This window comes from Vulpes lagopus, chromosome 14 (assembly GCF_018345385.1).
Source record: "Vulpes lagopus strain Blue_001 chromosome 14, ASM1834538v1, whole genome shotgun sequence".
Taxonomy (NCBI): Eukaryota; Metazoa; Chordata; class Mammalia; order Carnivora; family Canidae; genus Vulpes; species Vulpes lagopus.
This window is the reverse complement of record NC_054837.1, coordinates 11,799,434-11,814,395: the sequence shown is the minus strand read 5'-3', so window position 1 is coordinate 11,814,395 and position 14,962 is coordinate 11,799,434. Positions and strand designations below refer to the sequence as shown.

Sequence of the window (14,962 nt, the reverse complement as noted above, 5' to 3'; positions counted from 1 at the left end):
TAAAGGATCTATACCCTAAAAACTATAGAATACTTCTGGAAGAAATTGGGGAAGATACAAAGAGATGGAAAAATATTCCATGCTCATGGATTGGCAGAATTAACATTGTGAAAATGTCAATGTTACCCAGGGCAATTTACACATTTAATGCAATCCCTATCAAAATACCATGGACTTTCTTCAGAGAGTTAGAACAAATTATTTTAAGATTTGTGTGGAATCAGAAAACACCCCGAATAGCCAGGGGAATATCAAAAAAGAAAACCATAGCTGGGGGCATCACAATGCCAGATTTCAGGTTGTATTACAAAGCTGTGGTCATCAAGACAGTGTGGTACTGGCACAAAAACAGACACATAGATCAATGGAACAGAATAGAGAACCCAGAAGTGGACCCTGAAATGTACGGTCATCTAATATTCGATAAAGGAGGAAAGACTATCCATTGGAAGAAAGACAGTCTCTTCAATAAATGGTGTTGGGAAAATTGGACATCCACATGCAGAAGAATGAAACTGGACCACTCTCTTTCACCATACACAAAGATAAACTCAAAATGGATGAGAGATCTAAATGTGAGACAAGATTCCATCAAAATCCTAGAGGAGAACACAGGCAACACCCTTTTTGAACTTGGCCACAGTAACTTCTTGCAAGATACATCCACGAAGGCAAAAGAAACAAAAGCAAAAATGAACTATTGGGACTTCATCAAGATAAGAAGCTTTTGCACAGCAAAGGATACAGTCAACAAAACTAAAAGACAACCTACAGAATGGGAGAAGATATTTGCAAATGACATATCAGATAAAGGGCTAGTTTCCAAAATCTATAAAGAACTTATTAAACTCAACACCAAAGAAACAAACAATCCAATCATGAAATGGGCAAAAGACATGAAGAGAAATCTCACAGAGGAAGACATGGACATGGCCAACATGCACATGAGAAAATGCTCTGCATCACTTGCCATCAGGGAAATACAAATCAAAACCACAATGAGATACCACCTCACACCAGTGAGAATGGGGAAAATTAACAAGGCAGGAAACAACAAATGTTGGAGAGGATGCGGAGAAAAGGGAACCCTCTTACACTGTTGGTGGGAATGTGAACTGGTGCAGCCACTCTGGAAAACTGTGTGGAGGTTCCTCAAAGAGTTAAAAATAGACCTGCCCTACGACCCAGCAATTGCACTGTTGGGGATTTACCCCAAAGATTCAGATGCAATGAAACGTCGGGACACCTGCACCCCGATGTTTCTATCAGCAATGGCCACAATAGCCAAACTGTGGAAGGAGCCTCGGTGTCCATCGAAAGATGAATGGATAAAGAAGATGTGGTTTATGTATACAATGGAATATTACTCAGCAATTAGAAACGACAAATACCCACCATTTGCTTCAACGTGGATGGAACTGGAGGGTATTATGCTGAGTGAAATAAGTCAATCGGAGAAGGACAAACAGTGTATGTTCTCATTCATTTGGGGAATATGAATAATAGTGAAAGGGAATATAAAGGAAGGGAAAAGAAATGTTGGGAAATATCAGGAAGGGAGACAGAACATAAAGACTCCTAACTCGGGGAAACGAACTAGGGGTGGTGGAAGGGGAGGAGGGCGGGTGTTGGAGGGGAATGGGTGACGGGCACTGAGGTGGACACTTGACGGGATGAGCACTGGGTGTTTTTCTGTATGTTGGTAAATTAAACACCAATAAAAGTTAATTAAAAAAAAAAAAAGGAAAAAAAACAAACAAACAAACAAAAAAGATTTGTGTGGAATCAGAAAACACCCCGAATAGCCAGGGGAATATCAAAAAAGAAAACCATAGCTGGGGGCATCACAATGCCAGATTCCAGGTTGTACTACAAAGCTGTGGTCATCAAGACAGTGTGGTACTGGCACAAAAACAGACACATGGATCAATGGAACAGAATAGAGAACCCAGAAGTGGACCCTGAAATTTATGGTCAACTAATATTCGATAAAGGAGGAAAGACTATCCACCAGAAGAAAGACAGTCTCTTCAATAGATGGTGCTGGGAAAATTGGACATCCACATGCAGAAGAATGAAACTGGACCACTCTCTTTCACCATACACAAAGATAAACTCAAAATGGATGAAAGATCATAATGTGAGACAAGATTCCATCAAAATCCTAGAAGAGAACACAGGCAACACCCTTTTTGAACTCGGCCACAGTAACTTCTTGCAAGATACATCCACGAAGGCAAAAGAAACAAAAGCAAAAATGAGCTATTGGGACTTCATCAAGATAAGAAGCTTTTGCACAGCAAAGGATACAGTCAGCAAAACTAAAAGACAACCTACAGAATGGGAGAAGATATTTGCAAATGACATATCAGATAAAGGGCTAGTTTCCAAGATCGATAAAGAACTTATTAAACTCAACACCAAAGAAACAAACAATCCAATCATGAAATGGGCAAAAGACATGAAGAGAAATCTCACAGAGGAATACATAGACCTGGCCAACATGCACATGAGAAAATGCTCTGCATCACTTGCCATTAGGGAAATACAAATCAAAACCACCATGAGATACCACCTCACACCAGTGAGAATGGGGAAAATTAACAAGGCAGGAAACCACAAATGTTGGAGAGGATGAGGAGAAAGGGGAACCCTCTTACATTGTTGATGGGGAATGTGAACTGGTGCAGCCACTCTGGAAAACTGTGTGGAGGTTCCTCAAAGAGTTAAAAATAGACCTGCCTTATGACCCAGTAATTGCACTGTTGGGGATTTACCCCAAAGATTCAGAGGCAATGAAACGCCGGGACACCTGCACCCCGATGTTTCTAGCAGCAATGTCCACAATAGCCAAACTGTGGAAGGAGCCTCGGTGTCCATCGAAAGATGAATGGATAAAGATGTGGTTTATGTATACAATGGGATATTACTCAGCCATTAGAAACGACAAATACCCACCATTTGCTTTGACATGGATGGAACTGGAAGGTATTATGCTGAGTGAAGTAAGTCAATTGGAGAAGGACAAATATTGTATGTTCTCATTCATTTGGGGAATATAAATAATAGTGAAAGGGAATATAAGGGAAGGGAGAAGAAATGTGTGGGAAATATCAGAGAGGGAGACAGAACATAAAGACTCCTAACTCTGGGAAACGAACTAGGGGTGATGGAAGGGGAGCAGGGCGGGGTGTGGGGGTGAATGGGTAATGGGCACTGAGGGGGGCACTTGACGGGATGAGCACTGGGTGTTATTCTGTATGTTGGTAAATTGAACACCAATAAAAAATAAATTTATTATTTAAAAAAACCAGATGAACATAGAGGGAGGGGAAAAAAGAAGGAGGCAAAGTATAAGAGAGTCATAGCTATAGAAAACAAACTGAAGGTTGCTGGAGGGGAAGTGAGTGGGGATGGGTATTAAGTATTAAGGAGGGCACTTGTTATGAGTACTGAGTGTTATTTGTAAGTGATGAGTCACTAAATTTACTCCTGAAGCTATATGTTGACTAACTAGAATGTATTAATTTTTAATAAAATATTTTAAATATTTTATAGAGAGAAAGAGCACAAATGTGAGGGGCTGCGGGAGAGGGGGAGGGAGAGAGAGTCTCAAGCAGATGCTGCACTGAGTGCGAAGTCCCACACGGAGCTCCATCTCACCATTGTGAGATCATGACCTGAGTCAAAATCAGGAGTCAGACACTTAACTTACTGCACCACTCAGGCACCTTGACTAATTAGAATTTTTTAAAAAGATTTTATTTATTCATGAGAGACAGAGAGAGAGAGAGAGAGAGAGAGAGAGAGAGAGAAACAGGCAGAGGGAGAAACAGGCTCCATGCAGGAAGCCTGATGTGGGACTTGATCCCGGTACTCCAGGATCATGCCCTGAGCCAATGGCAGGCACTAAATCGCTGAGCCACCCAGGGATCCCCAACTAAATAGAATGTAAATAAAACCTTGAATAACAAAAAAAGAGGAATTTGAAAAAAATGATACTGAGATACTGCTACTTATTTGTCAGTGACAAAAAAATTAGAAAGTTTCATAGTATCCTATATTAATTTGTGTAGAAGCAGGCACTCTCACACACTGTTGCTACAAAAGCATAATTCAACTTTCACAGATGGGAAATTGGCAGCATATAGCAAAATTGCATAGGTATTGACCCAAAATTCAAACTTCTCAAAATCTATCCCAAAGGTAAACTGGCAAAAATACAGAAAGCTCTAAGTACAAGGCTATTTGTTGTGTTGGAGAATTTAAAATATACTTCTAAATTCAAATGTCTATGAAAAAACATAATAAATGTAAGACTATTCTTATAAACAGGGATGCCGGGGGGGCTCAGTGGTTGAGCATCTGTCTTTGGCTCAGGGTGTGATCCTGGAGTTCCAGGATCAAGTCCTCATTGGGGTTCCCAGCAGGATGCTTGCTTCTCCCTCTGCCTGTGTCTCTACCTCTCTTCCTGTGCTCTCATGAACAGACAAGTAAAATCTTAAAAAAAGACCATTCTTATAAATAAATGGTAAAGAAAATTCTACAGATTAAAAGCTTGAGATGTAACAAGATGCAACAAGAGGAAAATGCATAGCTTTATTTATTTACATTATAAAAGAAGGAAGGCTGAAAATTCATGAAGTAATATTCAATTTATTTCATTTTATTGAACTTCAGTTTGCCAACATATAGTATAACACCCAGTACTCATCACATCATGTGCCCTCCTTAATGCTTGTCACCCAGCAACCTTATCCCCCCATCCTTCTCCCCTTCCACAATCTTTTGTTTGTTTCCCAGAGTCAGGAGTCTCTCATGGTTTGTCTTCTACTCCAATTTTCCCCCACTCAGTTTCCCCCGCTTCCCTTGTGGTCTTTTTCACTATTTCTAATACTGCATATTTGAATGAAACCATATGATAATTGTTTTTCTCCAATTAACTTATTTCACTCAGCATAATACCCTCGAGTTCCATTCATGTCGGTGCAAATGGTAGGTATCTATCCTTTTTGATGGCTGAATAATATTCCATTGTAGGTCTATCTATCTATCTATCTATCATCCATCTATCATCTATCTATCTATCTATCTATCTATCTATCTATCTATCTATCATCTATCTATCATCCATCTATCATCTATCTATCTATCTATCTATCTATCTATCTATCTATCTATCATCTATCTATCTATCTATCTATCTATCATCTATCTATCTATCATCTATCTATCTACCACATATTCTTTATCCATTCATCTGTCCATGGACATCAAGACTTCCTCCACAGTTTGGCTATTGTGGACATTGCTGCTATGAACATTGGGTGCAGGTATCTTGTCACTTCATTACATCAGTATCTTTGAGGTAAATACCCAGTAGTGCAATTGCTGGGTCATAGGGTAACTCTATTTTCAACTTCTTGAGGAACCTCCATACTGTTTTCCAGAGGGGCTGTACCAGCTTGCATTCCACCAACAGTGCAAGAGGGTTTCCCTTTCTCCATATCCTCTCTAACATTTATTGTTTCCTGTCTTGTTAATTTTATCCATTCTCACCCGGTAAAGTGGTCTCATTGTGGTTCGGATTTGTATTTCCCTGATGACAAATGATGTGGAGCATTTTTTTCATATGTTTGTTAGCCATGTGGAGGTCTTTGGAGAAACATCTGTTCATGTCTTTTTCCCATTTATTGATTGGATTGTTCGTTTCTTGGGTGTTGAGTTTGATAAATTCATTTTTTTAAATAATAAATTTATTTTTTATCGATGTTCAATTTACCAACATACAGAACAACACCCAGTGCTCATCCCGTCCAGTGCCCCCATCAGTGCCCGTCACCCATTCACTCCCACCCCCCGCCCTCCTCCCCTTCCATCACCCCTAGTTCGTTTCCCAGAGTTAGGAGTCTTTATGTTCTTCTCCCTTTCTGATATGTCCCACACATTTCCTCTCCCTTCCTTTATATTCCCCTTAACTATTATTTATATTCCCCAAATGAATGAGAACATACAATGTTTGTCCTTCTCTGATTGACTTACTTCACTCAGCATAATACCTTCCACTTCCATCCACGTCGAAGCAAATGATGGGTATTTGTCGTTTCTAATGGCTGAGGAATATTCCATTGTATACATAGACCACATCTTCTTTATCCATTCATCTTTCGATGGACACCGAGGCTCTTTTCACAGTTTGGCTATTGTGGACATAGCTGCTAGAAACATCGGGGTGCAGGTGTCCCGGCATTTCATTGCCTCTGAATCTTTGGGGTAAATCCCCAACATTGCCTCTGAATCTTTGGGGTAAATCCCCAACAGTGCAATTACTGGGTCATAGGGCAGGTCTATTTTTAACTCTTTGAGGAACCTCCACATAGCTTTCCAGAGTGGCTGCGCCAGTTCACATTCCCACCAACAGTGAAAGAGGGTTCCCTTTTCTCCGCATCCTCTCCAACATTTGTGGTTTCCTGCCTTGTTCCCCATTCTCACTGGTGTGACTTGGTATCTCATTGTGGTTTTGATTTGTATTTCCCTGATGGCAAGTGATGCAGAGCATTTTCTCATGTGCCTGTTGGCCATGTCTTCCTCTGTGAGATTTCTCTTCATGTCTTTTGCCCATTTCATGATTGGATTGTTTGTTTCTTTGGTGTTGAGTTTAATAAGTTCTTTATCGATCTTGGAAACTAGCCCTTTATCTGATATGTCATTTGCAAATATCTTCTCCCATTCTGTAGGTTGTCTTTGAGTTTTGTTGACTGTATCCTTTGCTGTGCAAAAGCTTCTTATCTTGATGAAGTCCCAATAGCTCATTTTTGCTTTTGTTTCTTTTGCCTTTGTGGATGTATCTTGCAAGAAGTTACTGTGGCCGAGTTCAAAAAAGGTGTTGCCTGTGTTCTCTTCTAGGATTTTGGTGGAGTCTTGTCTTACATTATGTATGATATTTCATCCATTTTGAGTTTATCTTTGTGTATGGTGAAAGGGAGTGGTCCAGTTTCATTCTTCTGTATGTGGATGTCCAATTTTCCCAGCACCGTTAATTGAAGAGACTGTCTTTCTTTTGGTGGATAATATTTCTTCCTTTACCGAGTATTAGTTGACCATGAAGTTCAGGGTCTACTTCTGGGTTCTCTATTCTGTTCCATTGATCTATGTGTCTGTTTTTGTGACAGTACCACACTGTCTTGATGACCACAGCTTTGTAGTACAACCTGAAATCTGGCATTGTGATGCCCTCAGCTATGGTTTTCTTTTTAAATTTTCCCCTGGGTATTTGGGGTCTCTTCTGATTCCACACAAATCTTAAAATAATTTGTTCCACCTCTCTGGAGAAAGTCCATGGTATTTTGGTAGGGATTGCATTAAACGTGTAAATTGCCCTGGGTAACTTTGACATTTTCACAATATTAATTCTTCCAATCCGTGAGCATGGAATATTTTTCCATCTCTGTGTCTTCCTCAATTTCTTTCAGAAGTAAACACCCAAGTCTTGATTTTGGCTCAGGTCATGATCTCAGTGTCCTGACATCAAGCCCCACATAGGGCTCCCTGTCAGCAGGAAGTCTGCTTGTCTCCCTCTTCCTTTGTCCCTCCCCCTGCTCAAGTTCTCTCTCTTAAATAAATTAATAGATAAATAAATAATATTTTAAAAGAAGAAAAGTAAAATAGACAAGTTAGTGAGATTTATCAAGAAAAAAGGAGAAATAACAAAAAGTTATATTAGGAATTAAAAGAAGGCATAGCTACAGAGGTAGTAGAGATGGAAAAGCCAATAAGTAATATGAATAACTTCATGTCAATATATTTAAAATGTGGCTAAGTGGACAAAATCCTACAAAATAAAAATTTCCAAAACTGATTAACCAAGAAATGGAACTTGTAAATACCTCTAGAGGCATTGCTTAATACAAATTTAATCAGGTTAAACCCCTCCCCATTCCAGGCCCTAAGGCCTAATGATATTATTAGCAAAATACCAACATTTTGATGCAGAAATCATTCCAATCTTATTGAAATGTTTCCAATTCATTCTATGAGAACACTATGATTTTAATACCAAAACCAGACAAGTATAAAAAAAGAAAAACCATATAAACCATTCTTACTCCAGAACACTGATAAAGAAATTCAAAAGTAGAAGGCCTTTATTCTTTCCTGAAGTTGAAGAACCTAAGCCAAATCAATTGAAACAATTGGTGTATAGTTCAGGACTGCATTTCCTGAAGTGCTAAACTTTTTCAATGGTTTAAAAAATACCAGGTAACCAAAGAGCCATGGGGATGGACCCTGGAGAAGTTTCCTTGTTGGAAATGAGATTAGAACCTAGTTTCAAAGGATAGGCAATTTTTTTCTCTTAGAGAGGAGAAGTAAAAATATTCTAAAGAGCTTGGTATATGTGTGTGTGTGTGTGTGGGTGGGGAGTGAAGAAATCTGCCTGGCTGGAATGGAGGGTATATTGGAGAGAAGAGTGAAAAACAAGGTTGGAGAAAAAGGTGGGACTAGATGCTAGGTGCCTAATCACTGTCAATCAAGATTGATTAGTTGAACATTTAATATGTAACCAGGAAGAGGAGAGACTAGAATTGATTTTCACCTCAGAGCTGGTACACAGATCCATGGATGAATGATAGATGAATAGACAGACAGACTGATGGAGAGGCAGGTGAATGGAGGGATTTCATTTGTAATGAATTGTCTTAATTTTTTTGGAAGGTAAGATTTTGAAATTTCAGTTTGCCATAAATCTAACAACTTTCTCAGAAACTGAATTTAGTGGCATTTAAAAATAAAGCCAACATAAAAGCAATTCAGGTACAGAGAGTTTCTACATAAAAACTAAATGTAACCAAATATTACCTTCTTCAACATTATCATCAGCTTCTTCATATCTTTTCTCTTCTGCATCTAAATCAATCCGTTCCTCTGTACTGTTCCGAAGAGCCCAACACAAGCGATACAGCTGTACAGACACCGTAGACAAACACATTAGTGATGGGCAAAAGTTTACAATAATACGATGGTACATTGTTTATTGTATAGTGCCAAAAAAAATCAAATGGCACCGAACACTAAAGGTAACAAAGAAGAGGTCTTCTACAACACGAATTCACGAAAACGCACTAACCATTCACAATTATTTCTGTTTTTAACTCTCCCAGTAGTTATTAAGCACTTTTAAGTAATATGCTTACCACTCTTACTTCTGGATTTATAAATCCATAAAAGTCAAAAATTTATCTAATATATACTAACTTACATTTATCTAACTTAAATATACATCTATATTAACATGTATACATATACATTTATAATTTCATAAAAGTTAAAGATTTAGCTAACTTGCATATACATCTAACTTACATATACATACTCACTGTCCTTATTCAGCTGTTATTAGCTGCAACATTATTACTTTCAGTTGTCTAGTGGTTACTTTTGTAACTTTTAAGATACCTTCTTTTTTAAAAAAAGATTTTATTTATTCATTTGAGAGAAAGATAGAGAGAGAGAGTGTGCACATGGATAGGGGGCGGGGCAGAGGGAGAAGGAGAAGCAGATTCCTGGCCAGCACAGAGCCAACATGGGGCTTGATTCTCAGACCCTGAGATATGATCTGAGCTGAAGTCAGATGCTTAACTGACTGAGCCACCCAGGTGCCCCTAAAATATCTTCCTAAGCTTCATTTCTGGATCCATCATGTTTATATAGTTACTGCTATTAAATCCTGATAGCAATTTATGCCCTTACACATTTATTTCCCAGCCAATCTCCAAGCTTTTGTCAACTGTATCATTATTTTAAAACTATTATAAGCTTTATAGAATTTTGTTTTTTTTGTCAATATGATTAATTTTCCATGCTTGGTCTGTGTGTTGATTGAAAATTGGAAAATAAATAGCTATTTATGTTATTATAGCAACTTTTTTTCCTGTGCCATAGATCCAAGACATGTGATTGGATACAATGAATAAATACCAGCTCTAGGTCATTCTAAAGAAATGATTTCAAGTATCAAATGGGTTTCAAAATTATAACCTACCATATGTTTGAAGTCGCACTTCATTTTACTTGGTCTCATTATTTGGCTCATGACTTTCTTGTATGGATTTACCAGAATTTGTAATTGGCTTTTTTATTTGTTGTTGACATAACAGGCATATGTTTCCACCTTACAGCTAATATTTCTAATTATAGCTTCATAAAACTTTCTTTAAAAGATTTTATTTATTTATTCATGAGAGACACAGAGAGAGGCAGAGACATAGGCAGAGGGAGAAGCAGCCTCCTCACAGGGAGCCTGATGTGGAACTCTATCAGCAGACCCGGGATCACACGCTGAGCCAAAGACAGATGCTCAACTGCTGAGCTATCTGGGCATCCTACTTCATAAGATTCTTAATCATAAATTTTCTTATACAATATCTACTTTCTTTGCTGAAACTCTTTTTTTAATTTATAAATTTATTTTTTATTGGTGTTCAGTTTGCTAACATATAGAATAACACCCAGTGCTCATCCCATCAAGTGCCCCCCTCAGTGCCCATCACCCAGTCACCCCAACCCCCCACCCACCTCCCCTTCCACCACCGCTAGTTCATTTCCCAGAGTTAGGAGTCCATTTCCCTGGAAGGCAAATAACTATTTTTTTCAAATAAACATATTTCCGCTTTTCATCACTCACATGTACATCAGGAATGGGTTTTGTTAGCAGAGAAATTCCCAGGATGACCAGCATGGAAACAAAAAAGAGAATGATGGCAAAGTACAGATAGTGTACTCCACAGATGATTTCAGGACAGGCACTGGCAGCCAAACAACTACTCGTTCCATAGGCAAACTCTGCAATCATACGAATGAGGCCAATCACAAGTCCAGTGATTAGACCCCAGAAGGCTCCCTGCAAAAGGAACAAGAATAAAATACGAGTATTTGGAAAAGATGAGACACTCATTTGAGTAAATCATTATCATCATCCTACCTGTTTTCTTCACTAAGAACCAACAATGGCTAACCTTGAGCATAAACTCATCAAAGATGCAAATACACATGTTTATTAGTGGGCTGCTGCTTTCTGTGATCCTGAGATTTCATTGCACCCTGAGGACACTACTGCCTACTCTGACCCAGACTTAAGTTTACCTTGAATTTTATTTTATATATAGATTTCAAAAGTAGTGACTTATTTTATAGAATAGACAGAACTATGGCTTATGTTAAACAATTTGCAGAGTTGATATTAGATAGTTACGATAGGTCTATTAAACTTTTGACAACTAAAAGGATTTATTTTCTCTAAGAAGTTAGTGCGATTGGAAACATGTATCCCTTGATTCCCTGATCAAGATGTTATGTTTAGGGAAACAGTATTGCATAGAGATTATGAGTATGAGCTTTGGTTGGAGGTAGACCTGAGTCTGAATCCCAAGATCCCACTTACTAATAATAAGTAACATTTGAAAAGCACATAAGATATTAACCTCTCTGCACCTATTCTTCACTTCAAAATTATAATAAGCTAACAATTGGAAACAATTAAGGGATTAAATTTACATTATCCATAAGAATCAGTTACAGATATAATAATAAAAATTAACATATTTTGAGTTGTTACTAGTGTGGTAGGTTCTTTCCCAAGTACTTCACATTTAAAAAAAATCTCTTAATCCTCACAGCAATCCTATAAGGTAGGCATATGATTAACTTCATTCTACACAGAATCAAATGGTTTGATCAAGATCACAATGATATAAAATGGTAGATTCGGGATTGGATCCTGTCAGTCTTACTCCAAAACTTGTGTTCCTTAGCATCATGTCATGTATGTATATAATATTTTGTAAGAAATATAAAGATTGTACTGGGGTGCCTGGGTGGCTTAGTTGGTTAAGTGTCTGCTTTTGACTAAGGTCATAATCTTGGGGTCCTGAGATCAAGTCCTATGTTGGGCTCCCTGCTCGGTGGAGAGCCTGTTTCTTCCTCTCCTCCTTGTTCATGCTCTCTCTCACTATGTCTGTCTCTCTCTAAAATAAATAAATACAATCTTAAAAAAGACTGTACTATAAGTGTGCCCTCTATATTTACACACTTTAGTGAGAATCAGGAATTGTAGCTGATTACAATTAAAATTGAGATGGGTGGCTCAGCGGTTTAGCACCTGCTTTCCGCCTGGGGCGTGATCCCGGAGGCCCCGGGATGGAGTCCCACATCGGGCTCCCTGCATGGAGCCTGCTTCTCCCTCTGCTTGTGTCTCTGCCCCCCACTCTCTCTCTCTCTCTCTCTCTCTCTCTCTCTCTCTCTCTCTGTGTGTGTGTGTGTCTCTCAAGAATTAATAAATAAAATCTTAAAAAAATTGAGATGGGCTTTGAGTTGTATATACAAAGTGGAAAGAATGCATTTTTCTACCAGTGAAAGAAATAACTTTCTTACTCTAGCAGGGAAGAAGTTTTCTGATTTTTACTTACTTGTTCATTGACTCTTTTACAGAAGATGGCAAGCAGGAAGACAGCTGCAACAGGAGGCCCAAGGTAGCTAGAAATTGATTCTATATAATGGAACAGTTGTCCATTTTGAGATACCTGCACTAATGGGACCCACAAAATACTGATGACAATTAATAGAATGATAAATAGCCTGAGGAGAAAACAAAACGATTTAAACATTAAACAAAAAGCATTATCAATACTTCTATTGTTCTTTAGTTCTTAAATTCATTCTTGTGGCCATTCATTGATTTTCCAAATAAAATCAAACTCGACCTCGCATGAAGCCATGCCATGCTTAATGATCACTGGTTAGTAAAATGCCAATAAAGCAATTGCTTGACTACAATTAGTAAAAATAGCTTCAATTATGAGATTAAACATCCATTCATAACAGTTCAAATGTCAGCCACTGGTTAATAATTCTCTAATGCAATTTATGTAATATATCAGTTAGAAAAAAACCACCACACTATTTCTATGAGTAAGTAATTATTTGTATGATAATGAAAGTGACTCCCATTTTGATCTTTTTTCCTAGCTTGAGAAAAACTAAGTCAGCGTGCATAGGTTAGAATTACAATATTCTTTATTCCAGAATGTGGAGTGAATTGGCCAGAAATGGTAATTTGTGTATTTTACTCCTTGAGTACTTTGACAGGTAGAAAGAATTGGTTAAAATATTGGTAAAACCCTTTTAGAGGTTCCTGGGGTCCAGGGAGAATGACTAATGCTAAACTCCACAATATTCTGTGTTTATTGTATAAATAAACAAACATAATTTACTGGACTGTCATTACTTCTCTGTGCTCACCTGAAACAGAGAGGTGGGGGAAAAGTGGGGAACAAGTATTTAGGCAGGAGACTGAGGAATAGGTATCTCATTGAAGCTTCAAAAACTTTCTGCAACCTTGCAATAATTAAATGTGATAAACCATGGAAAGTTTGAGCATGATTCTTAGATAATAAAGTTTAATAAATAAATAATACCCATTATCCTTGTTTTCCTTGTTATCATCATTGGAAAACAAATCATGTACCTCCCTTACTCTCTTATCTTCAGTTGTTTTCTGTGATATGTGGAATAAAATCCAGTCTTGTTATGGCTTAAGTGGCCCTACATAATTTCACCTCTAGCTACCCTTTAGCCTATGGTTGTTATCACTCTTCCACTTGCTCATCATGTGCCAACCTCACACCACTGTCCTGAGACACACCACATACATGCCTGTTGTAAGAATTCAGCGTTTACTGTTCCTTCCCTACAGAGACATAGGGTTCACTTCCACACTTCCCTCAGGGCTGTCCTCAAATGGGACCTCCTCAGGGAGTACTCCCTGAACACCTGTCTTGAGGAGCCCCCACCTTTAATCCTTTAAAAAATTTTTTTTATTGGAGTTCAATTTGCTAACATTTAACATAACACCCAGTGCTCATCCCGTCAAATCACCCCCTCAGTGCCCATCACCCAGTCACCCCAACCCCCTACCCACCTCCCCTTCCACTACTCCTTGTTCATTTCCTAGAGTTAGGAGTCTCTCATGTTTTGTCACCCTCACTGATATTTTCACTCATTTTCTCTCCTTTCCCTTTATTCCCTTTCACTAATTTTTATATTCCCCAAATGAATGAGACTATATAATGTTTGTCCTTTTCCGATTGACTTGTTTCACTCAGCATAATACCCTTCAGTTCCATCCACATTGACCCACCTTTAATCCTGCTTTAACTTTCTTCCTAGCACTTTTTGCCATCAGATATGGAATACATTTATTGATTTTCTATCTTTATAACAAAGGCATACATTCTACAAAGCAGGAAATTATTTTTCACATATATGTTCTTTTTCATATTTGTATTCTGGGAACTAGTAGGCATTTAATGAGAGAGAAAGAGAGAGAGAGATAGAGAGAGAGAGAGAGAGAGAGAGACAGAGAGAGGGAGAGAGAAAGAAAGAAAAATTCATTAATTTATTATTGAGATAAAGGCATTTATACCCAAGATCATATACCTATTGGCAGACTTCTGCATTTTGGGCTTACTGAACTCAGGTCCAACACTTTCGCTACCAGAAACATAGATGCTTTATTGTTCTTATTCTCCTATAGCATTTTTCCAGAGTCAAGATCTAGACCAAGTGAGCTGCTGGAATTTTCCTTGCAAATGTTTAATTTACTAAGCAATTGCTACTGTCTCCTGCAAAATGCTACTTTTTGCATAGGTGGTCAGTTTCTCTTGGCATCTCATTTCTTAATGAATACAGTTGATAAAATACTCTTAATGGGGTGTTTGAATTAATCTGTGACTTGCTTCATGAGATATACATGGAAACCTCTAGAGACAGTGCATTAACCTATTAGAGTAGGCGGGGAATTTATACCCCATGAAAGACACTAGAGTTTCATGAAGATGTAGTTGGAAAAGAGTGTGAGGACAAGAAGAAATCAGAGAAAATCAGAAGCACTTGAAAGTTTGAAAATGTG

General features: G+C 38.1%; 1 protein-coding gene across 2 annotated transcripts in view; it reads right to left on the bottom strand.

Annotated features, from left to right (window-relative positions):
• Positions 1-14,962, bottom strand: part of LOC121475226 (solute carrier family 5 member 4) — a 46,667-nt gene that overhangs the window by 1,717 nt on the left and 29,988 nt on the right. For both annotated transcript variants that reach the window (XM_041728341.1, XM_041728342.1), the window contains 3 exons: positions 12,462-12,630; positions 10,682-10,897; positions 8,857-8,959 (listed from right to left, as the gene is read on the bottom strand). In XM_041728341.1, coding sequence (XP_041584275.1) covers positions 8,857-8,959; positions 10,682-10,897; positions 12,462-12,630 — 488 coding nt within the window. The remainder of the gene's footprint in view (positions 1-8,856; positions 8,960-10,681; positions 10,898-12,461; positions 12,631-14,962) is intronic.